The 19,013-nt window shown below is 40.5% G+C and overlaps 1 protein-coding gene across 1 annotated transcript in view; it reads left to right on the forward strand.

Annotated features, from left to right (window-relative positions):
* The window catches only part of ESR1 (estrogen receptor 1), a 287,792-nt gene that overhangs the window by 250,113 nt on the left and 18,666 nt on the right, over positions 1–19,013 (forward strand). The window contains exon 8 of the mRNA XM_024747850.1: positions 12,305–12,438. Coding sequence (XP_024603618.1) covers positions 12,305–12,438 — 134 coding nt within the window. The remainder of the gene's footprint in view (positions 1–12,304; positions 12,439–19,013) is intronic.

Genomic DNA, 19,013 nt, shown 5'->3' on the forward strand with positions numbered 1-19,013 from the left:
TTTGTAGCATCAAAGATACAGAAGCTCTTTAAATACAACTAAACCTGCCACTATTGATATTAAACAGCCTCTTAATTCTTAACTTTTTTTCTAACTCTATTGTAAATCTTTTTAGGACAGCTAAATTGAATGTCTTATGTTGATCCCCTGGGGGTTTTCAGTTTCCATCTATCAATATCCATTTATACAAAGAGAGGCTGGGGGTAATTTTACATTTACAGGTTTGATCTGCACACCCTCATTAGAGCTCTTTATTTCCCACGTGGAGCAATAGGTACCTAAGGGCTTCTGAAAAACCGGTGCTCGTTTCTATAGAGGAGAAACTTCCATGAGCAAATGTTCTTTTCAAGCCTGTTTCTTCTCCCTTGACTTAAGTGCAGTTGGACTTCACTGGCAGAGGGTAAGGAGCAGAATTAGGTGGTTCTGAGGTGCTCTGAATGCCAGACTGATGTGATCGGTGGAATTCATCACTGCAGGCTGACGTGTCTCACAGTGGGAGTCATGGGTTGGTCTGCTTGGTAAACTACTCCTGCTCTATGCCTGAAGCCGTGCTTCTTTTAAAAATAAATCTTGTTCTTCCAAGCCCCATGTGTCTCACAGCCTCAAGAGTACCTCATGGATTTAGACTAATCTTGTCTTATCATAGACAGGTTACCTCCCGATTCTTAACAATCACCCCATCTCTGAGGCATTGATTCATCGGGTCCCCTGAAATTGAGTTAAATGTGCTAGCCTGACTGGCTCCTTGAAGTTAGTGTAGGATATTTCGACAGGGCTTTGAAAATGAAGCCCTGACCCCAATGTGTAATGACCTCAGTGGACAGTAAAGGGTTCCTTTGTGTCGGGCAGGTGACAAGTGTCAGTTAACCTTCCAAGTCCACATAGATTTGTACCTGATCTTAGGGTGACAAATCACCTGTCCACTAGCTCACATGGCAAGCATTTTCACCTGGTGGTAATGCCGGTGAGAGACCCTCACATACCATGTAATCAGTCATTTCCATGCAGGCAACATTCTAGTGATTTGCTGAAAATATCATCAGGGCCATCAAAGTACACACTTTTAATTTATTACACAAATAATGGATTGGCTGAAGTGTTCAGACCAAGTGAGTTTTTCCCATTGAAAGGTAGTGTGTTCATTCCTTTGGAGTCATCAGCGTAAAGTTCTTCCAGACTCTTAGAGCATTGCTTAGAAAATTGCAGCTTCACTGCAGTGAATATTCCCCCAAGAGCCCTCAAATTTGAGACTCCCACCAGCAGGTATGAAGCTCTTCTGTTTGTATGGAAGGTAAGCCCCAGGGTCCTTCTATCATATTGTCTCAATGATTTATACTTAACGTATGCTCCCTCCACGTCCTCTGAAGTAAAACACACACACACACACACGCATAGCGAGAACTGAATTGAGAGTTGTGGGTGTGTGCCATGGCTGAGGGCTCAGTCCTAATGTGTGCTGAAGAGCCAGCACTGTGCTGTGGCCAGATAATAATGGCTGCTTAGAAATAGCAGGATATCCAGTGAGAAGAGGCTGAGAAGAATACACTCTCTCTGGAAGAGTACAGAACAAGCTCCTCATGGGAAAATGTGGGAGACTATTGAAAGGGAATGAGAAGAAAATTGTTAAGACTCCACTTTCTCAGTTTCTGATCTGAACTTTTGCTCACAGCAGGTGAACACAGGCTCCCTCCCACACAGAGATGTCCTCCCCTGCCGGTGTGCAGTCTGTTAAGTAAACAAAGACTTTATACTGAGAAAGGAACATTTCACTATTTTGGCTATGAGTTGTTACTTTTAAAGCTTTATCCTCCAAACATTTCCCCCTCTCCTTGTTTATTTTTTCACCAGAAAGAAAATGTGCCACTTAAAAAAATTCAACTACAGGACAAGAAAAGCTCACTTCTAGATTAAGGCCACTTCTAGTTTAAGGCTCACTAGGGCTTAAGGCCAACTCACCTTTTGGGGTGATCACCAGCTCATCCCCTCGAGGAGCCAATATAGCTTTCTTTCTTTTTTTTTTCTTTAACATCTTTATTGGAGTATAATTGCTTTACAATGGTGTGTTAGTTTCCACTGTATAACAAAGTGTATCAGCTATATGTATACATATGTCCCCATATCCCCTCCATCTTGCATCTCCCTCCCACCCTCCCTATCCCACCCCTCTAGGCGGACACAAAGCACCGAGCTAATATCCCTGTGCTATGTGGCTGCTTCCCACTAGCTATCTATTTTACGTTTGGTAGTGTATATATGTCCATGTCACTCTCTCTCTTCGTCCCAACTTAACCTTCCCACTCCCCATGTCGTCAAGTCCACTCTCTACATCTGCGTTTTTATTCATGTCCTGCCCCTAGGTTCTTCAGAACCTTTTTTTTTTTTTAGATTCCATATATATGAGTTAGCATACGATATTTGTTTTTCTCTTTCTTACTTATTTCACTCTGTATGACAGACTCTAGGTCCATCCATCTCACTACAAATAACTCAATTTCTATTCCTTTTATGGATGAGTAATATTCCACTGTATATATGTGCTACATCTTCTTTATCAATTCATCTGTCGATGGACACTTAGGTTGCTTCCATGTCCTGGCTATTGTAAATAGTGCTGCAATGAACATTGTGACTTCTTTTGAATTATGATTTTTTTCAGGGTATCTGCCCAGTAGTGGGATTGCTGGATCATATGGTAGTTCTATTTTTAGTTTTTTAAGGAACCTCCATACTGTTCGCCATAGTGGCTGTATCAATTTACATTCCCACCAACAGTGCAAGAGGGTTCCTTTTCTCTACACCCTCTCCAGCATTTATTGTTTGTAGATTTTTAGATGATGGCCATTCTGACCAGTGTGAGGTGATACCTCATTGTAGTTTTGATTTGTATTTCTCTAATGATTAATGATGTTGAGCATCCTTTCATGTGTTTGTTGGCAATCTATATATCTTCTGAGAAATGTCTACTTAGATCTTCTGTCCACTTTTGGATTGGGTTGTTTGTTTTTTTGATATTCAGCTGCATGAGCTGCTTGTATATTTTGGAAATTAATCCTTTGTCAGTTGCTTCATTTGCAAATATTTTCTCCCATTCTGAAGGTTGTCTTTTCGTCTTGTTTATGGTTTCCTTTGCTGTGCAAAAGCATTTAAGTTTCATTAGGTCCCATTTGTTTATTTTTGTTTTTATTTCCATCTCTCTAGGAGGTGGGTCAAAAAGGATCTTGCTGTGATGTATGTCATAGAGTGTTCTGCCTATGTTTTCCTCTAAGAGTTTTATAGTGTCTGGCCTTACATTTAGGTCTTTAAACCATTTTGAATTTTTTTTGTGTGTGTGTATGGTATTAGGCAGTGTTCTAATTTCATTATTTTCCATGTAGCTGTCCAGTTTTCCCAGCACCACTTATTGAAGAGGCTGTCCTTTCTGCATTGTATATTCTTGCCTCCTTTATCAAAGATAAGGTGACCATATTTACGTGGATTTATCTCGGGGTTTCTATCCTGTTCCATTGATCTGTATTTCTGTTTTTGTGCCAGTACCATATTGTCTTGATTACTGTAGCTTTGTAGTATTGTCTGAAGTCAGGGAGCCTGATTTCTCCACCTCCATTTTTTTTCTCAAGATTGCTTTGGCTATTAGTGGTCTTTTGTGTTTCCATGCAAACTGTGAAATTTTGTGTTCTAGTTCTGTGAAAAATGCCATTGGTAGTTTGATAGGGGTTGCACTGAATCTGTGGATTGCTTTGGGTAGTATAGTCATTTTCACAATGTAGATTCTTCCAATCCAAGAACATGGTATATCTCTCCATCTGTTTGTATCATCTTTAATTTTTTTCATCAGTGTCTTATAGTTTTCTGAACACAGGTCTTTTGTCTCCTTAGGTAGGTTTATTCCTAGGTATTTTATTCTTTTTGTTGCAATGGTACATGGGGGTGTTTCCTTAATTTCTCTTTCAAATTTTTCATCATTAGTGTATCAGAATGCAAAAGATTTCTGTGCATTAATTTTATATCTTGCTACTTTACCAGATTCACTGATTAGCTCTAGTAGTTTTCTGGTAGCAGCTTTAGGATTCTCTATGTATAGTATCATGTCATCTGCAAACAGTGACAGCTTTACTTCTTCTTTTCTGATTTGTATTCCTTTTATTTCTGTTTCTTCTCTGATTGCTATGGCTACAAGTTCCAAAACTATGTTGAATAATAGTGGTGAGAGTGGACATCCTTGTCTTGTTCCTGATTTTAAAGGAAATGGTTTCAGTTTTTCACCATATGAGAATGATGTTGGCTGTGGGCTTGTCATATATGGCCTTTATTATGTTGAGGTAAGTTCCCTCTATGCCTACTTTCTGGAGAGTTTTTATGATAAATGGGTGTTGAATTTTGTCAAAAGCTTTTTCTGCGTCTACTGAGAGTATCAAATGGTTTTTATCCTTCTGTTTGTTAATATGGTGTATCACATTCATTGATTTGCCTATATCGAAGAATCCTTGCATTCCTGGGATAAACGCCACTTGATCATGTTGTATGATCCTTTTAATGTGCTGTTGGATTCTGTTTGCAATATTTTGTTGAGGATTTTTGCATCTATGTTCATCAGTGATACTGGCCTGTAGTTTTCTTTTTTTGTGACATCTTTGTCTGGTTTTGGTATCAGGGTGATGGTGGCCTCATAGAATGAATTTGGGAGTTTTCCTCCCTCTGTTATATTTTGGAAGAGTTTGAGAAGGACGGGTATTAGCTCTTCTCTAAATGTTTGGTAGAATTTGCCTGTGAATCCATCTGGTCCTGGGCTTCTGTTTGTTGGAAGATTTTTAATCACAGTTTCAATTTCAATCCTTGTGATTGGTCTGTTTATGTTTTCTGTTTCTTCCTGGTTCAGTCTCTGAAGGTTGTGCTTTTCTAAGAATTTGTCCATTTCTTCCAGGTTGTCCATTCTATTGGCATAGAGTTGCTTGTATTAATCCCTCACAATTCTTTGTATTTCTGCAGGGTCAGTTGTTACTTTTCCTTTTTCATTTCTATTTCTGTTGATTTGAGTTTTCTCCCTTTTTTGCTTGATGAGGCTGCCTAGTGGTTTATCAATTTTGTTTATCTTCTCAAAGAACCAGCTTTTACTTTTGTTAATTTTTGCTTTTGTTTCCTTCATTTCTTTTTCATTTATTTCTGATCTGATTTCTATGATTTCTTTCCTTCTGCTAACTTTAGGGTTTTTTTGTTCTTCTTTTTCTAACTGCTTTAGGTGTAAGGTTATGTTGTTTATTTGAGATTTTTCTTGTTTCTGGAGGTAGGCTTGTATTGCTATAAACTTCCCTCTTAGAACTGCTTTTGCTCAGTCCCATAGGTTTTGGGTCATTGTGTTTTCATTGTCATTTGTTTCTAAGCATTTTTTGATTTTCTCTGATTTCTTCAGTGATCTCTTCGTTATTTAGCAGTGTATTGTTTAGCCTCCATGTGTTTGTAGTTTTTACAGTTTTTTCCTGTAATTGATATCTAGTCTCATAGCATTGTGGTTGGAAAAGATACTTGATACGATTTCAATTTTCATAAATTTACCAAGGCTTGATTTGTGACCCAAGGTATGATCTATCCTGGAGAATGTTCCATGAGCACTTGAAAAGAAAGTGTATTCTGTTGTTTTTGGATGGAATGTCCTATAAATATCACATAAGTCCATCTTGTTTAATGTGTCATTTAAAGCTTATGTTTCCTTATTTATTTTCATTTTGGATGATCAGTCCATTGGTGAAAGTGGGGTGTTAAAGTCACCTACTATTACTGTGTTAAACTGTTAATTTCCCCTTTTATGGCTGTTAGCATTTGCCTTATATATTGAGGTGCTCCTATGTTGGGTGCATAAATATTTACAATTGTTATATCTTCTTCTTGGATCGATCCCTTGATCATTATGTAGTGTCTTTCTTTGTCTCTTGTAATAGGCTTTATTTTAAAGCCCATTTTCTCTGATATGAGAATTGCTACTCCAGCTTTCTTTTGATTTCAATTTGCATGGAATATCTTTTTCCATCCCCTCACTTTCAGTCTGTATGTGTCCCTAGGTCTGAAGTTGGTCTCTTGTAGACAGCATATATATATGGGTCTTTTCTTGTATCCCTTCAGCCAGTCTGTGTCTTTTGGTTGGAGCATTTACTCCATTTACATTTAAGGTAATTATCAATATGTATGTTCCTATTACTGTTTTCTTAATTTTGGGGGGTTTGTTATTGTCAGTCTTTTCCTTCTCTTGTGTTTCCTGCCTAGAGAAGTTCCTTTAGCATTTGTTGTAAAGCTGGTTTGGTGGTGCTGAATTCTCTTAACTTTTGCTTGTCTATAAAGGTTTTAATTTCTCCATCGAATCTGAATGAGATCCTTGCTGGGTGGAGAATATTGGTTGTAGGTTTTTCCCTTTCATCACTTTAAATGTGTCTTCCCACTCCCTCTGGCTTGCAGAGTTTCTGCCAAAAGATCAGCTGTTAACCTTATGGGGGTTCCCTTGTATTTTATTTGCTGCTTTTCCCTTGCTGCTTTTAACATTTTTTCTTTGTATTTAATTTTTGATAGTTTGATTAATATGTCTTGGCATGTTTCTCCTTGGATTTATCCTATATGGGACTCTCTGTGCTTCCTGGACTTGACTGACTATTTCTTTCCCATATTAGGGAAGTTTTCAACTATAATCTCTTCAAATATTTTCTCAGACCCTTTTTTTACTCTTTTTCTTCTGGGACCCTTATAATTCGAATGTTGGTGCATTTAGTGTTGTCCCAGAGGTCTCTTAGACTGTCTTCAATTCTTTTCATTCTTTTTTCTTTATTCTGCTCTGTGGTAGTTATTTCCACTATTTTACCTTCCAGGTCACTTATCCGTTCTTCTGCCTCAGTTATTCTGCTATTGATTCCTTCTAGAGAATTTTTAATTTCATTTATTGTGTTGTTCATCATTGTTTGTTTGCTCTTTAGTTCTTCCAGTTCCTTGTTAAACATTTCTTTTATTCTCTCCATTCTATTTCCAAGATTTTGCATCATCTTTACTATCATTACTCTGAATTCTCTTTCAGGTAGACTGCCTATTTCCTCTTTATTAGTTTGTTCTGGTCCGTTTTTAACTTGCTCCTTCATCTGCTACATATTTCTCTGTCTTTCCATTTTGTTTAACTTACTGTGTTTGGGGTCTCCTTTTCACAGGCTGCAGGTTCGTAGTTCCTGTTATTTTTGGTGTCTGTCCCCAGTAGGTAAGGTTGGTTCAGTGGCTTGTGTAGGCTTCCTGGTGGAGGGGACTGGTGCCTGTGTTCTGGTGGGCAGGGCTGCATCCGGTGGTGTGTTTTGGGGTGTCTGTGAACTTAGTATGATTTTAGACAGCCTCTCTGCTAATGGCTGGTGTTGTTTTCCTGTCTTGCTAGTTGTTTTTTATGGGGCATCCAGCACTGGAGCTTGCTGGCCGTTGGTTGGAGCTGGGTCTTAGCAATGTGATGGAGATATCTGGTAGAGCTCTCGACGATTGATATTACATGGGGCCAGGAGGTCTCTGGTGGTCCAATGTCCTGAACTTAGCTCTCCCACCTCAGAGGCTCAGGCCTGACACCAGGCCGTAGCACCAAGACCCTGTCAGCCACACAGCTCAGAAGAAATGGGAGAAAAAAAGAAAATAAAAATAAAATGAAATGAAATTATTAAAATAAAAAAATTATTAAAATAAAAAAGTAATTAAAAAAAAGAAGAGAGCAACCAAATCAATAAACATATCCACCAGTGATAACAAGTGCTAAAAACTACAAAGATAAACATAAAAATCAGAAAGAAGTCAGTTGCAGACAGAAAACCCCAAGTCTACAGCTCCTCCCAAACTCTACCGCCTCAATTTTGGGTTGATTCATTGTCTATTCAGGTATTCCACAGATGCAGGGTACGTCAACTTGATTGTGGGGATATAATCTGCTGCTCCTGAGGCTGCATGGAGAGATTTCCCTTTCTCTTCTTTGTTTGCACAGCTCCTGGGGTTCAGCTTTGGTTTTGGCCCCGCCTCTGTGTGTAGTGTTCCCCACCCACACAGGAGAGGGTTAAAGCAGCGGCTGATTAGGGGGCTCTGGGTCACTCATGCCTGGGGGAAGGAGGGGTACAGTAGTTATAATTGGAATGCAGGATGAGCCTGCAGTGGCAGACGCCGGTGTGACGTTTCAACAGCCTGAAGCGCGCTGTGTGTTCTCCCAGGGAAGTTGTCCCTGGATCACTGGACCCTGTCAGTTGCAGGCTGCACAGGCTCCCCGTGGGTTAGGGGTGTGGGTAGTGACCTGTGCTTGCACACAGGATTCTTGGTGGCTGCATCAGCAGCGTTAGTGTTTCGTCCCTGTCTCTGGTGTCTGTGCTGATAGCCACGGCTCACAGCCGTCTCTGGAGCTCGTTTAGGCAGTGCTCTGCCTTCTGTGGGCAGACAGGGAAGGAATCCCCTCTCCTCGCGCACCCTGAAACAATGGTCTCTTGCCTCTTAGGCAGTTCCAGACATTTCCCCGGACTCCCTCCCGGCTAGCTGTGGTGCACTAGCCCCCTTCAGTCTGTGTTCACGCAGCCAACCCCAGTCCTCTCCCTGGGATCTGACCTCCGAAGCCCGAGCCTCAGCTCCCAGCCCCCACCCGCCCGAGCGGGTGAGCAGACAAGCCTCTCAGGCTGGTGAGTGCCAGTCGGCCCTGATCCTCTGTGCGGAAATGTCTTCACTTTGCCCTCTGCACACCTGTTGCTGTGGTCTCCTCCGTGGCTCCGAAGCTTCCCTCCCTCCCACCCGCAGTCTCCACCAGTGAAGGGGCTCCCTAGTGTGTGGAAACTTTTCCTCCTTCACAGCTCCCTCCCAGAGATGCAGGTCCTGTCCCTATTCTTTTGTCTCTGTTTTTTCTTTTTTCTTTTGCCTTACCCAGGCACATGGGGATTTTCTTGCCTTTTGGGAAGTCTGAGGTCTTCTACCAGCGTTCAGTAGGTGTTCTGTAGGAGTTGTTCCACACGTAGATATATTTTTGATGTATTTGTGGGGAGGAAGGTGATCTCCACGTCCTACTCCTCCGCCATCTTGAAGGTCCGCCTTGCCAATATAGCTTTTAAAGATTCCCCTCTGCTTATGTCAAGCTCTCATGCACCTGGACTTCCACAAAGCAAAATGCACTGTGGCAATTGTTCTCTGGATACTTCAGGTAAAAAGGCCAACCTCTACCCGGATACCTATGGATCTACCTATTTATCAATATGTCTGTAGCTAAGACTTAAATATGGCCCCTACGGTGTGCTACATGCCATTCTAAGCATTTTACATAAAAACTCTTTTTACCTTTATTGGAGAATTCTATGACAATTGCTTCAATATTGATCTGGGCTAAATCTGGGGAGACTGACATTAGATATAAGACTCTTTCTATACCTCTTCTGGGGAATGTATCCTGTTGTATTGCACTCATCTTTTTCTTGTCTGTTTGCCCCTGTTCTGGATCTCTTTATTTATTTAAAATTTTTATTGAAGTATAGTTGATATACAATGTTGTGTTAGTTTCTGGTATATAGCAAAGTTATTCAGTTATATATATATATATTTTATTTATATATACATACATATACATATATATATATTCTTTTTCAGGTTCTTTTGCATTATAGTTTATCACAAGATATTGAATGTAGTTCCCTGTGCTATACAGTAGGATCTTGTTGTTTATCTATTTTATGTATAGTAGTGTGTATCTGCTAATTCCAAACTCCTAATTTATCTCACTCCCTCCACCCATCCTGATCTCTTCATTAACAAGGGCCGTGGCTTTCTTCTCTGCCCCCTAATGTTAGCACAAAGCCTGATATATAAGGGGCCCTCAATAAGTCTTTTTGAATGAATTAAAGTAGAGCAAGAAAGGAAGACAAAGAAAATCTTATTGTTGGAATACTTTCTTTTGGTTGGTAGGCAGTGTGGTTTGACTTAACAAGTCTGAGTCCTAATTTCCTCATTTGGAAAATAGGGAAAATAATACTAACCTTTAAGAGAAGTTGTAAGAAGTAAATGAATTTATCAAAAGTACCTAGCATATATTTTTTTTTTTCTTTTTTTTTTTTGCGGTATGCGGGCCTCTCACTGCTGTGGCCTCTCCTGCTGTGGAGCACAGGCTCCGGACACGCAGGCCCCGCAGCAACGGCCCACAGGCCCAGCCACCCCGCGGCACGCGGGACCCTCCTGGACCGGGGCATGAACCCGCGCCCCCTGCATCAGCAGGCAGACTCCCAACCACTGCGCCACCAGGAAAGCCCCACCTAGCATATTTTAAGTCACTGTGAAAAAAGATGGCTTATTCCATAAATGGTGTTAAGAAAACTAAGTAGCTGCCTGGAAAAATACGAAGCTGAATCCCTGTCTCGCATCTTACACCAAAGGAAATCTCAAATGATGATTGCACAACTCTATAAATATACTAAAATCCATTGAATTGTACACTTTAAATGGGTGAATGATATGATATGATATTATATCTCAATAAAGTTGTTATAAAAATAAATCCCAGAAGATCAAAGATTTAAGTGTAAAGACATGGAAATGTATTAGAAGGAAACATAAGGTCGTTTTTAATATGTTATTGGAAGGGAGAATGACCTTTTCAAGCAAGACATACTGTTCTAAAGCCATAATGAAAGTTTGATAAATTTGATTATTTAATAATTGAATATTTTGCAGAAGAAAATACTAGAAACAAAATCAAAAGAAAAATATGACAAATAGTGAGAAAATAATTAAAAGCACATAGAACAAAAGGCTAATTACTGTAATATATAAAGAGCTCTTAAGAATCAATGTGAAAATGACCAAAAACCCAACAAAAAATATGGGCAAAGTACAAAAGCAGGCAGCTCAGAGGAAGAGCTTATACCAATATATTCTCCAACCAACAGCCTAATGGTACAAGCTCTTTAGAAGCAATATTTGAACTATTTGTCCAAATTAAGAGTACATAAGTCCCCCAATCTAGCAATTTGGCTTCTAGGAATTTATTCTATAGCTATTTATACATGTGTCTAGACATAAACATAAGTATAGTCATTGCATGAAATGTTTGTAACAGCACAATACTTGAAATCAAACTAAATATCAACCAACAAAGAAGTAGTTAGAGAAATAATAGCATTTTGTTTAGTGAAAAATTATGCAGCTCTTAAAAACCGTTGATGAAGAACCCCAAAATATATCAATTAAAAACAAAACAAGGTGCTGGACAACGTGTTTACTGTTCGTGTTTTAAATTTTTATATATTGCACAAACATATGTTTGCATACGCATAAAATATTCTAGCTTCTTTCTAGCCCCCCAAACCCATCATGCCCAAAACTCAGCTCATGAATAACAAGATGAATGAATTCCTTTCACATGTATCATCTATCTCTTCATTTAATTTTTGCACCAACACTACGGAAAAGATACTAATACTTTCTTCTGAAAATATTACATGTTTTGAACCTGTGAGTTTGCTTATTCAGTAGTTGCAACTATTAATGCTAAATCCTTGATGCCAAAGCTCTGTTGTACAGGGGAAAAGCCTAAACTTCTTATATAATGATGTAGGACATCCTTCATCAACCGACATTGTCCTTCTTTCCAGATTACTCTCCTATCTCCTTCTGCTTATAGCACACTGCTCCAAGTTCTTTCACACTGTTCCTCCTCTCCATGTTTAGGGCCTCTTCCAATGATGCTTTCACACCTCAACTCAATGAAATCCTATTTACGTTTTCTTAAAATGTCAATTCAAATGCCACCCACTCGGCAAATCTTTACCTGTCATCCTAGGCAACACCAATGGTTCCAGCACAACTACAGCTCATAGTTTTCCTACTTTGTCCTGTATTTCAAAAGCATTTTATATGTCTATTAAAACTGATTATATTATTTCAAGGTCATGAGCATATTGAGATTAGAGGCCCTATTTTTATTCTCATTACTACCACAACGTCTAGAATATAGTAGCAGTTTGATAAATATTTATTAGAAAAATTATTTACCTGAATTTGAATCATTTTTAATTACCCATAGGTTGAAGAACTTCATATTCAGCATGACAGATTTGGGGATTGAATAATACATCTCTTCTAAGAATTTGAAATGAAAATGTTTTATTGATGGAAAATCTTTCTTCATCTTGCCTTCTAGAATTCAAATGAATGTTCATGCTCTATGAAGAGAATGGGCTGTGGTTTTCTGTTACAGATTTGGAGCCAGTAAATTTTTATGAATGTGAACCTTATCATTTCTTCTGGAAGCTTTCCTGTTCTTTAATTCCTTTTTCCTGTGTTTTCATAGGAACCAGGGAAAATGTGTTGAGGGCATGGTGGAGATCTTTGACATGTTGCTGGCTACATCGTCTCGGTTCCGTATGATGAATCTCCAGGGAGAGGAGTTCGTGTGCCTCAAATCCATCATTTTGCTTAATTCTGGTGAGTGGATAACATGGGAAAATTTAATGCTGGTTACTGGAAGAAATATTTATTTGTACTTTCAACCAGGTACAAGCTACCTACTACAAAGACATAATCACAAATTGATAGAAACAATTAACACATTTAAAATAAAAAAATAAATAAAATAAAATGCCTATCTTCTTTTTAAATTACTTATGGAGGTGAAACCATGCTGGTCAAAAATGGTGAATGAAAACCAAAAATTGAACATTGACTCCAATGGCCTTTCTGTTGAAGTACTTTTATCCTCTCACAGATATTGGGGATGTTTTTATTAAAGTGGTACATGTATGTGGACATAAGTCTGTTGTTAGTTGTATATGTCAGAAAGTAAGTAGAGCGAGTGACCCTGTTAGGATAGTGTGACCAATTCTAAGTTCCAGATCATAAGCAAAGAGGCTTATTTGAGACAGACCATGTTTCTAGTCAAAACCGATTAGCTGAAATATATAATTGGCTCAGAGATAGAAAAACCTAGTTCTAAAACCGAGGAACGTGGAGTTCGGTACATTGGTCCAGCTGGAAGAGTGGTTTTCATTTGATCCATGGTGTCTAATTCAACTGTCCCCTCCTATGTATTCATTTGAGAAAGCTTAGCTGAGAGTGGCATCTTTTTTTTTGGTGGTGAGGTTGGCTGTTGCATAATGAGTCACTCCAGGTCACCCAGATGGAAACTATGGCTCAGCCTGTATCAGCACCCTGACTCATCCCAGACTCCTTGGTAGTTGAGTCTAAGCACTAGATCCCCAGTCTGCACCACCTGAAGCTTAACAATGGGGTGCCACCTGCACTGTAGATGCCCTTAATCTGGACCTTAGTCCCCCAGCCTCAGGCCTACCTCATGCCAGAGACCTCATTCTCACATACAAATCACAACTGTTTGGAACCCCTGGACCTGATTTTAGATTTAGTTTCTTACATCATTCGATACGGTCTCAAAGTTCCCAATAGCTGAACTACAGTTTGTGTTGATCCCATATGGAAAGCGTCGGCACTCCCTTGTGTTTTGAGATGTTTTGTTTCTTCCTGTTGAATGCCAATCCCTTCCCATATCCCCTAACAATCTTCCACTTCTCTTCCCCACCGATGCTAGTAACCTATATTGCTTAATGGTTGTCATAGTAACCATTCTCACTTAACTGATAAATGGAAATCTGTACTATTACACTAGGCAGGGACTGAATTACAGAATGAAGTTGCATGAAAAATAATGTGGTCTCTACTAAGGAAGTGATTACCACTCCATTCAAGTTTCAGGTTCCACTCAACGTGCATTGTGCTTTTCATTTGAGTCATTTGTCCTGTATGTTGAAGGGTCCAGATCCCATAATGGCTCTTTATTGGATGAGAGTTCTGGGAGCAGTGCCACTCGGCTGCACAGTGCCAGGTCCTGAACCTGCTCCTTCTTCGCTGGAGGGCTGGCACACGCCGACGTCTCTCGTGTGGGCAATCTGTTAATTTCAGGGAAGGCAGGCCTGTCAAGTGCTGGGACTTTCTTCCTACCTTTACCAGGAAATAATACCCCAGACAGGAAGTGAAATTAGCTGGAGTTATAAAATCAACAAAAGGAGCTGCTATGATCTTGGTAATCAAAACTATATCCTTCAGATCTGCAGAGTTTTTTCCTGCATTACTGATCTGTTCCTATGGGAGGGTGTTTTTTTTTCATATTATATAATAAAAAAGGCAGGACTTTTGCCATCAAAATATTGGATTTATAGACCTAAGTATTTTAAATCCCAGAGGAAAAACTTTAAGCCCTTACAAGAAAGTATTTAGTAAAGACTGGCACCAGCATCTCCAAACAGTATTTCCCACCGCAGGATTTGGACCTCCACCTGCTACCCCCTGACACCAGTTAAACTTTCCTGCTCTATCCTTGTTCTTTTACCCCTTTCTCAGGATCTTCTGTGGGCTCCCTTGCGCTGGGAGGGTTGGAACGCTATTTTGGAAATACAAGGCACTGTTTTACTGACAGAGTTTATAGTTGTCTTTTTCATGAGATACCAGCAGCTCATCTTTTCTTGTAAGGATGGCACTGCTGGCTCACGAGCTGTAGCAAAACAGAAGCTGTCTCTCCACTTGGGAAAAGTGGAATCGCTCTTTCCACTCCAAAAGTGAGCTCTGTTTTGGAAAAGCGGATCTGCCGCTGAGCACAGCTCCTGGTGTCTCATATTGTTCCTGAAAAACAGAATCAAGAAAACATGACTCCTAAACACAGTGGTGTGGCGCTCAGGGCCTTTTTCAGAGTCAAAAAGTGGTCAGTCATATGAGGGTCGCCGCGACGATCAACAGGTTTTTCCCGCAACTGGAGGTATGGACTTTTCTAAAAACCCAACCAATTCCTTGCTCTGATCAGGGGCAGCCCTTCACCTGTCATGAGACAAAATACAAAGTGACTCTAATTCCTGGAATCTCTGATGGAAGCCAAGCTAGAAATGATTGAGGAAACCTTCACTAGAAGATGCTTTTCTGGTCCCTGGGAAACAAGACCTCAGTGTATGGAGGAACCCTGGGTTTTGGGCTGAGCCCCCGTCAACAGAGTCTGAGAAGAGTGTGTTTACATTGGCCTTGACTTTAGGGCCGAGACACAAGGGGAGTTGAAAGGTTGTTATGAGGACCTGCTAGGAATGTCTTTCTGGAAGCCTTGAGAAGGTCTCCCAAATGCCAACATTTCCAGGGGAAGCCCTCTTCACAGCTGTTTGCGAGTGGGAGGGATTCATCATTTCGGGGACAGAATAATTTATTACTTTGCTTGCAAAAGCCTCTCATCATCCATAGGACAAACACTGTTTGTTTTTATACTCCCCACCAAAGGGCAGAGGCATTGCTAGTTAATCCAAAGATGCCCTAGCCAAATCAATGCTAGTGTCAAGGCATTCTGAGAACTAGCTGGACAGGGTCCAAGGTAGGGCAAATGCGAACAGAGCAGATGAGCTCAGGGCAAAAGGCTGGGAGGCAGCAGCAGTGGGAGAGGAGGATGGAGCTGGAGCTACAGAGGGGGACCGGGAAGGAGGTCCTGTGCCCATTTACTGTATTCCTGCTACCCAGCATGACTTCAGTTCTTCTTTGTAATTCCGATATTTCAAATTCTTCAGGTCCGGTTCAGATCTCACCTCATTCAGGAAATCTTGCTACAACCCAAGTCCGTAATGAGATTTTCTTCTCCAGACTATTTTAGTTCTTAGAGCCAGTACCTCACAATCTAGCATTTGGGAAGTTGGTGCACTGATTTCAATAATTGATGCAATAATTTCATTAATTTATTCAATAACTCATCAGTTACAGAATTCCCACCATGAAATTTAAGCCAAATATATGAAAGTGAATGACATCATTCTTTGGTTTTGGGTTTTCCGTGTTTTATTTTAGCCTGGATGGGTTCTTTATGCGTGTATGTCCTAATTTCCCTATAAACTATAATTTTTTTTATTCCTCACAGCCTGTGAACTGCCAACAAGTATTAGACCCTTCAGTCATTTAATAGACGCGTATTTGCTGGGCATGACCAGAAGCACCTAGAAAGTCCCCATTTTTTCCGTGCTGTTCCCACCATGATGAAACATATCATCTTTTTCAGTGTACTATAGATCTAGATAATGGCAAACTATTAATGGGAAAAAAATAATGCCCATCTCTTTGGGTTATTGTGAGATCAAGGGGAAACTGTACATAAAGTGTCTAATGCAGTTCCTGGAACATAGTAGGTCCTCAATCAGTGACAACTGTCATCATCACTCACGAGAATCTCTGGCTTAAACGGAGTCAGTTCATGCCTTTTTTTCAATAAAATTAAGTGCTTTTAGTTTAAAGGCCTCCCTTCCGCTAGGCTTAAAAAAGTATGCAAGGACAGGAGGGTAATAATAACAATAGAGATTGTAACTGTTCTGAGGCTTTGTTAATTGTGCTATTTAATTTTATTTAGAGAAATTTTAGAGCAAGATTATCTCATGGATAGTAACTGATTGTTATTTGAACCTTAATTTTGACGGACCTGAATGAAAACTCTGTGGTGTCTGCATTCACCATCAGTCGACTCTGCTTCTTCTCATCCTCTTTCCCCATCTATGTGGTCCTCATAAAGCCTTCAGAATCCACTCTCATTCAGAACACCACCCATTTAGGAAGTGTTTTCCAAGACTCGGAAAAATTCATGAGTCAAAGCTTAATACGTATAAATCTACAGTCTCTAATGAACGTTGGGTTTGGCCTTCAAGATCAATTTAATAATTATTTCTCCCCATTTTCTGAACATCTTTCTGACCACAATTCTTTATATGCCTCAGTAATTCTGAAGAGCCTCACGTACTTCACTCCCAGGTAACTTTATCCAACTGGCTCCCTGGAGAGCCTGTCAGACCCCTGACTGCAGCTCCTCTGCCCTCTGTGTTACAGTGGACCTTCTTTTCTCTCCTTATCCACAAACTAACTCCAATTACTCCAACTCTTTGCCCGCTGGATCCCGGTGTTACCATTGGCAGGCATGTTTGTTACTCCTGGAAAGTCTTCTGCTGTAAAAATGTTTTACCCTTGATCACCTGTTCATCCAAAGCTGATCTTCAGACAACATGTCTCTTTCAATTGATGGAGTATTAAAGAAGAATAAAGAGCCAAAACCACTGGGGCTAAAAACCCGAGGTGGAAAGTTAAAGGAAAGTAAAATGCCAGGAAGGAAGAATTATGACAACATCTCTAAAGTGTGTATCCCCGTGTTCATTTAAAGAAAAAAGGATATGGAATATGCCACAGGTGCATATATATTAAATGTAAACATAAAAATGGTACCAGCTCTTGTCTGTCACCTAGTTCTGCTTTGTTAATAATGGCATATCTTGTCATCCTGATGCCTTGATGAAACATCTGATGCTGAAGCTGGTGACATCCATTTGCTTTGTGTATGTTCACCAGAGGCTGCAATCTCGTCAGAGAAGCATTTGTAATCATGATTAATTATAACAGGCTCCCATCACAAAGACTATTTCCTCTCTCAGAGCTGAATTCTTTGCTTTCTCTCTGCTAATTATTAGACAATTATTCACTGCATTGTTATATATATATATATATATATTTTTTTTTTTTTTTACTCAACCACTGCGCCACCAGGGAAGCCCGGATATTTTTAAGTGTAGAAGTTAGACAATGATTCAGCGTCCCTATATTTAGATGAAAAAACATTTAAAAAACATACTGTAGATATGTTGACTGCAAACATTAAGGATCATTCATTCTTAACAGTTGAAGGTTCCTGATGGGAACAAGCCTTGGAATCTCAGATAGACACATTGTCAGGTTTGCCCATTGCTGTCACAGTGGAGAAGATTTGATCGTATTATCTCTTGGGTTCTTTATAATGCCAAGCTTCCCCTCCAGGGAGCCTCTGCTTATTGTGGTAACTTTGAGATAAACGGCACTTGATAGTTACTAAGTGGCTCACTGTCTCCTCACTGGCTGATGGGTTCTGGAGGCAGTCAACAGCTCTTGGAGTCTTTCCTTGCTCCCACCTAATGGTGTGGCCTGAAGCCTCTCGGCCTCCGTTAATTTCTTGAACACTTGGCGCAGCGTGGACTTTGTCTTAGAGAGCCCAGGCATTCAAGAGAAGCAACTCGGGCACTTACTTAGGTGGTGATGGATGCCCTTTGCTAAGCCACTTCCCTGAGCCTCATGTGTAAAATGGAAATAATGATAGCTAACACACAGAATTGTTGGGACTATTGAAACAATGACCACCTACTGCATGGCACATAATGTGTGCACGTAAATGTCAGTCTGTAGACTCTCCAAATACAAAAACCCTGGCACGTTTTTCTTAGCAGATGATACATAACTTCCTGCCTGGGAATTCTGAAGTGGGATTTCACGCAGGTCATTTGGGGTTAAAAAAATTGCATTCTCACAGCAAAGATGTCCTTCTTGTGAGTGCAATAGTCCCAGGCCCCAGAAGGGGTGGATTGGGTCCTGCGTCTTCTTGCAGAGACTTCTTGGAACTTCTAAGGAACTGGGGGAACCAGCTAAGTGCCTGTAACCTGGGGAAGACTTGGGGGTCTTAACTCTTTGGACGGGGCAAAGGCAGGAGCCATTGGGAGACTGGAAATCCTTCCGATGATCCTGATATTAGGAGCAGTTATCCATTCATATTCAAGAACCTCAGAGGGAGGAGCAGCTGCCCATCCTTTTATGCTCCAAGGAGCATGGACAAAGGGGGAAGCTGTCTCCTAGGTCCTTGATTCAACCACCACTTTCACCCACATTCTCTAGGGCCCAGAAATTACCTGTCTGTATTCTTATGTTTGAATAATATACGGGACCATTAAAAAAAAAAGAAAAATGCCCCAGACTACCCCACTGCTGACTTAAAATGCTCTTTGGGGCTTCCCTGGTGGCGCAGTGGTTGAGAGTCCGCCTGCCGATGCAGGGGACACGGGTGCGTGCCCCGGTCTGGGAAGATCCCACATGCCGCGGAGCGGCTGGGCCCGTGAGCCATGGCCGCTGAGCCTGTGCGTCCGGAGCCTGTGCTCCGCAACGGGAGAGGCCACAACAGTGAGAGACCCGCG

This window comes from Neophocaena asiaeorientalis, unplaced genomic scaffold (genome assembly GCF_003031525.2).
Source record: "Neophocaena asiaeorientalis asiaeorientalis breed wild unplaced genomic scaffold, Neophocaena_asiaeorientalis_V1.1 scaffold123, whole genome shotgun sequence".
Lineage (NCBI taxonomy): Eukaryota > Metazoa > Chordata > Mammalia > Artiodactyla > Phocoenidae > Neophocaena > Neophocaena asiaeorientalis.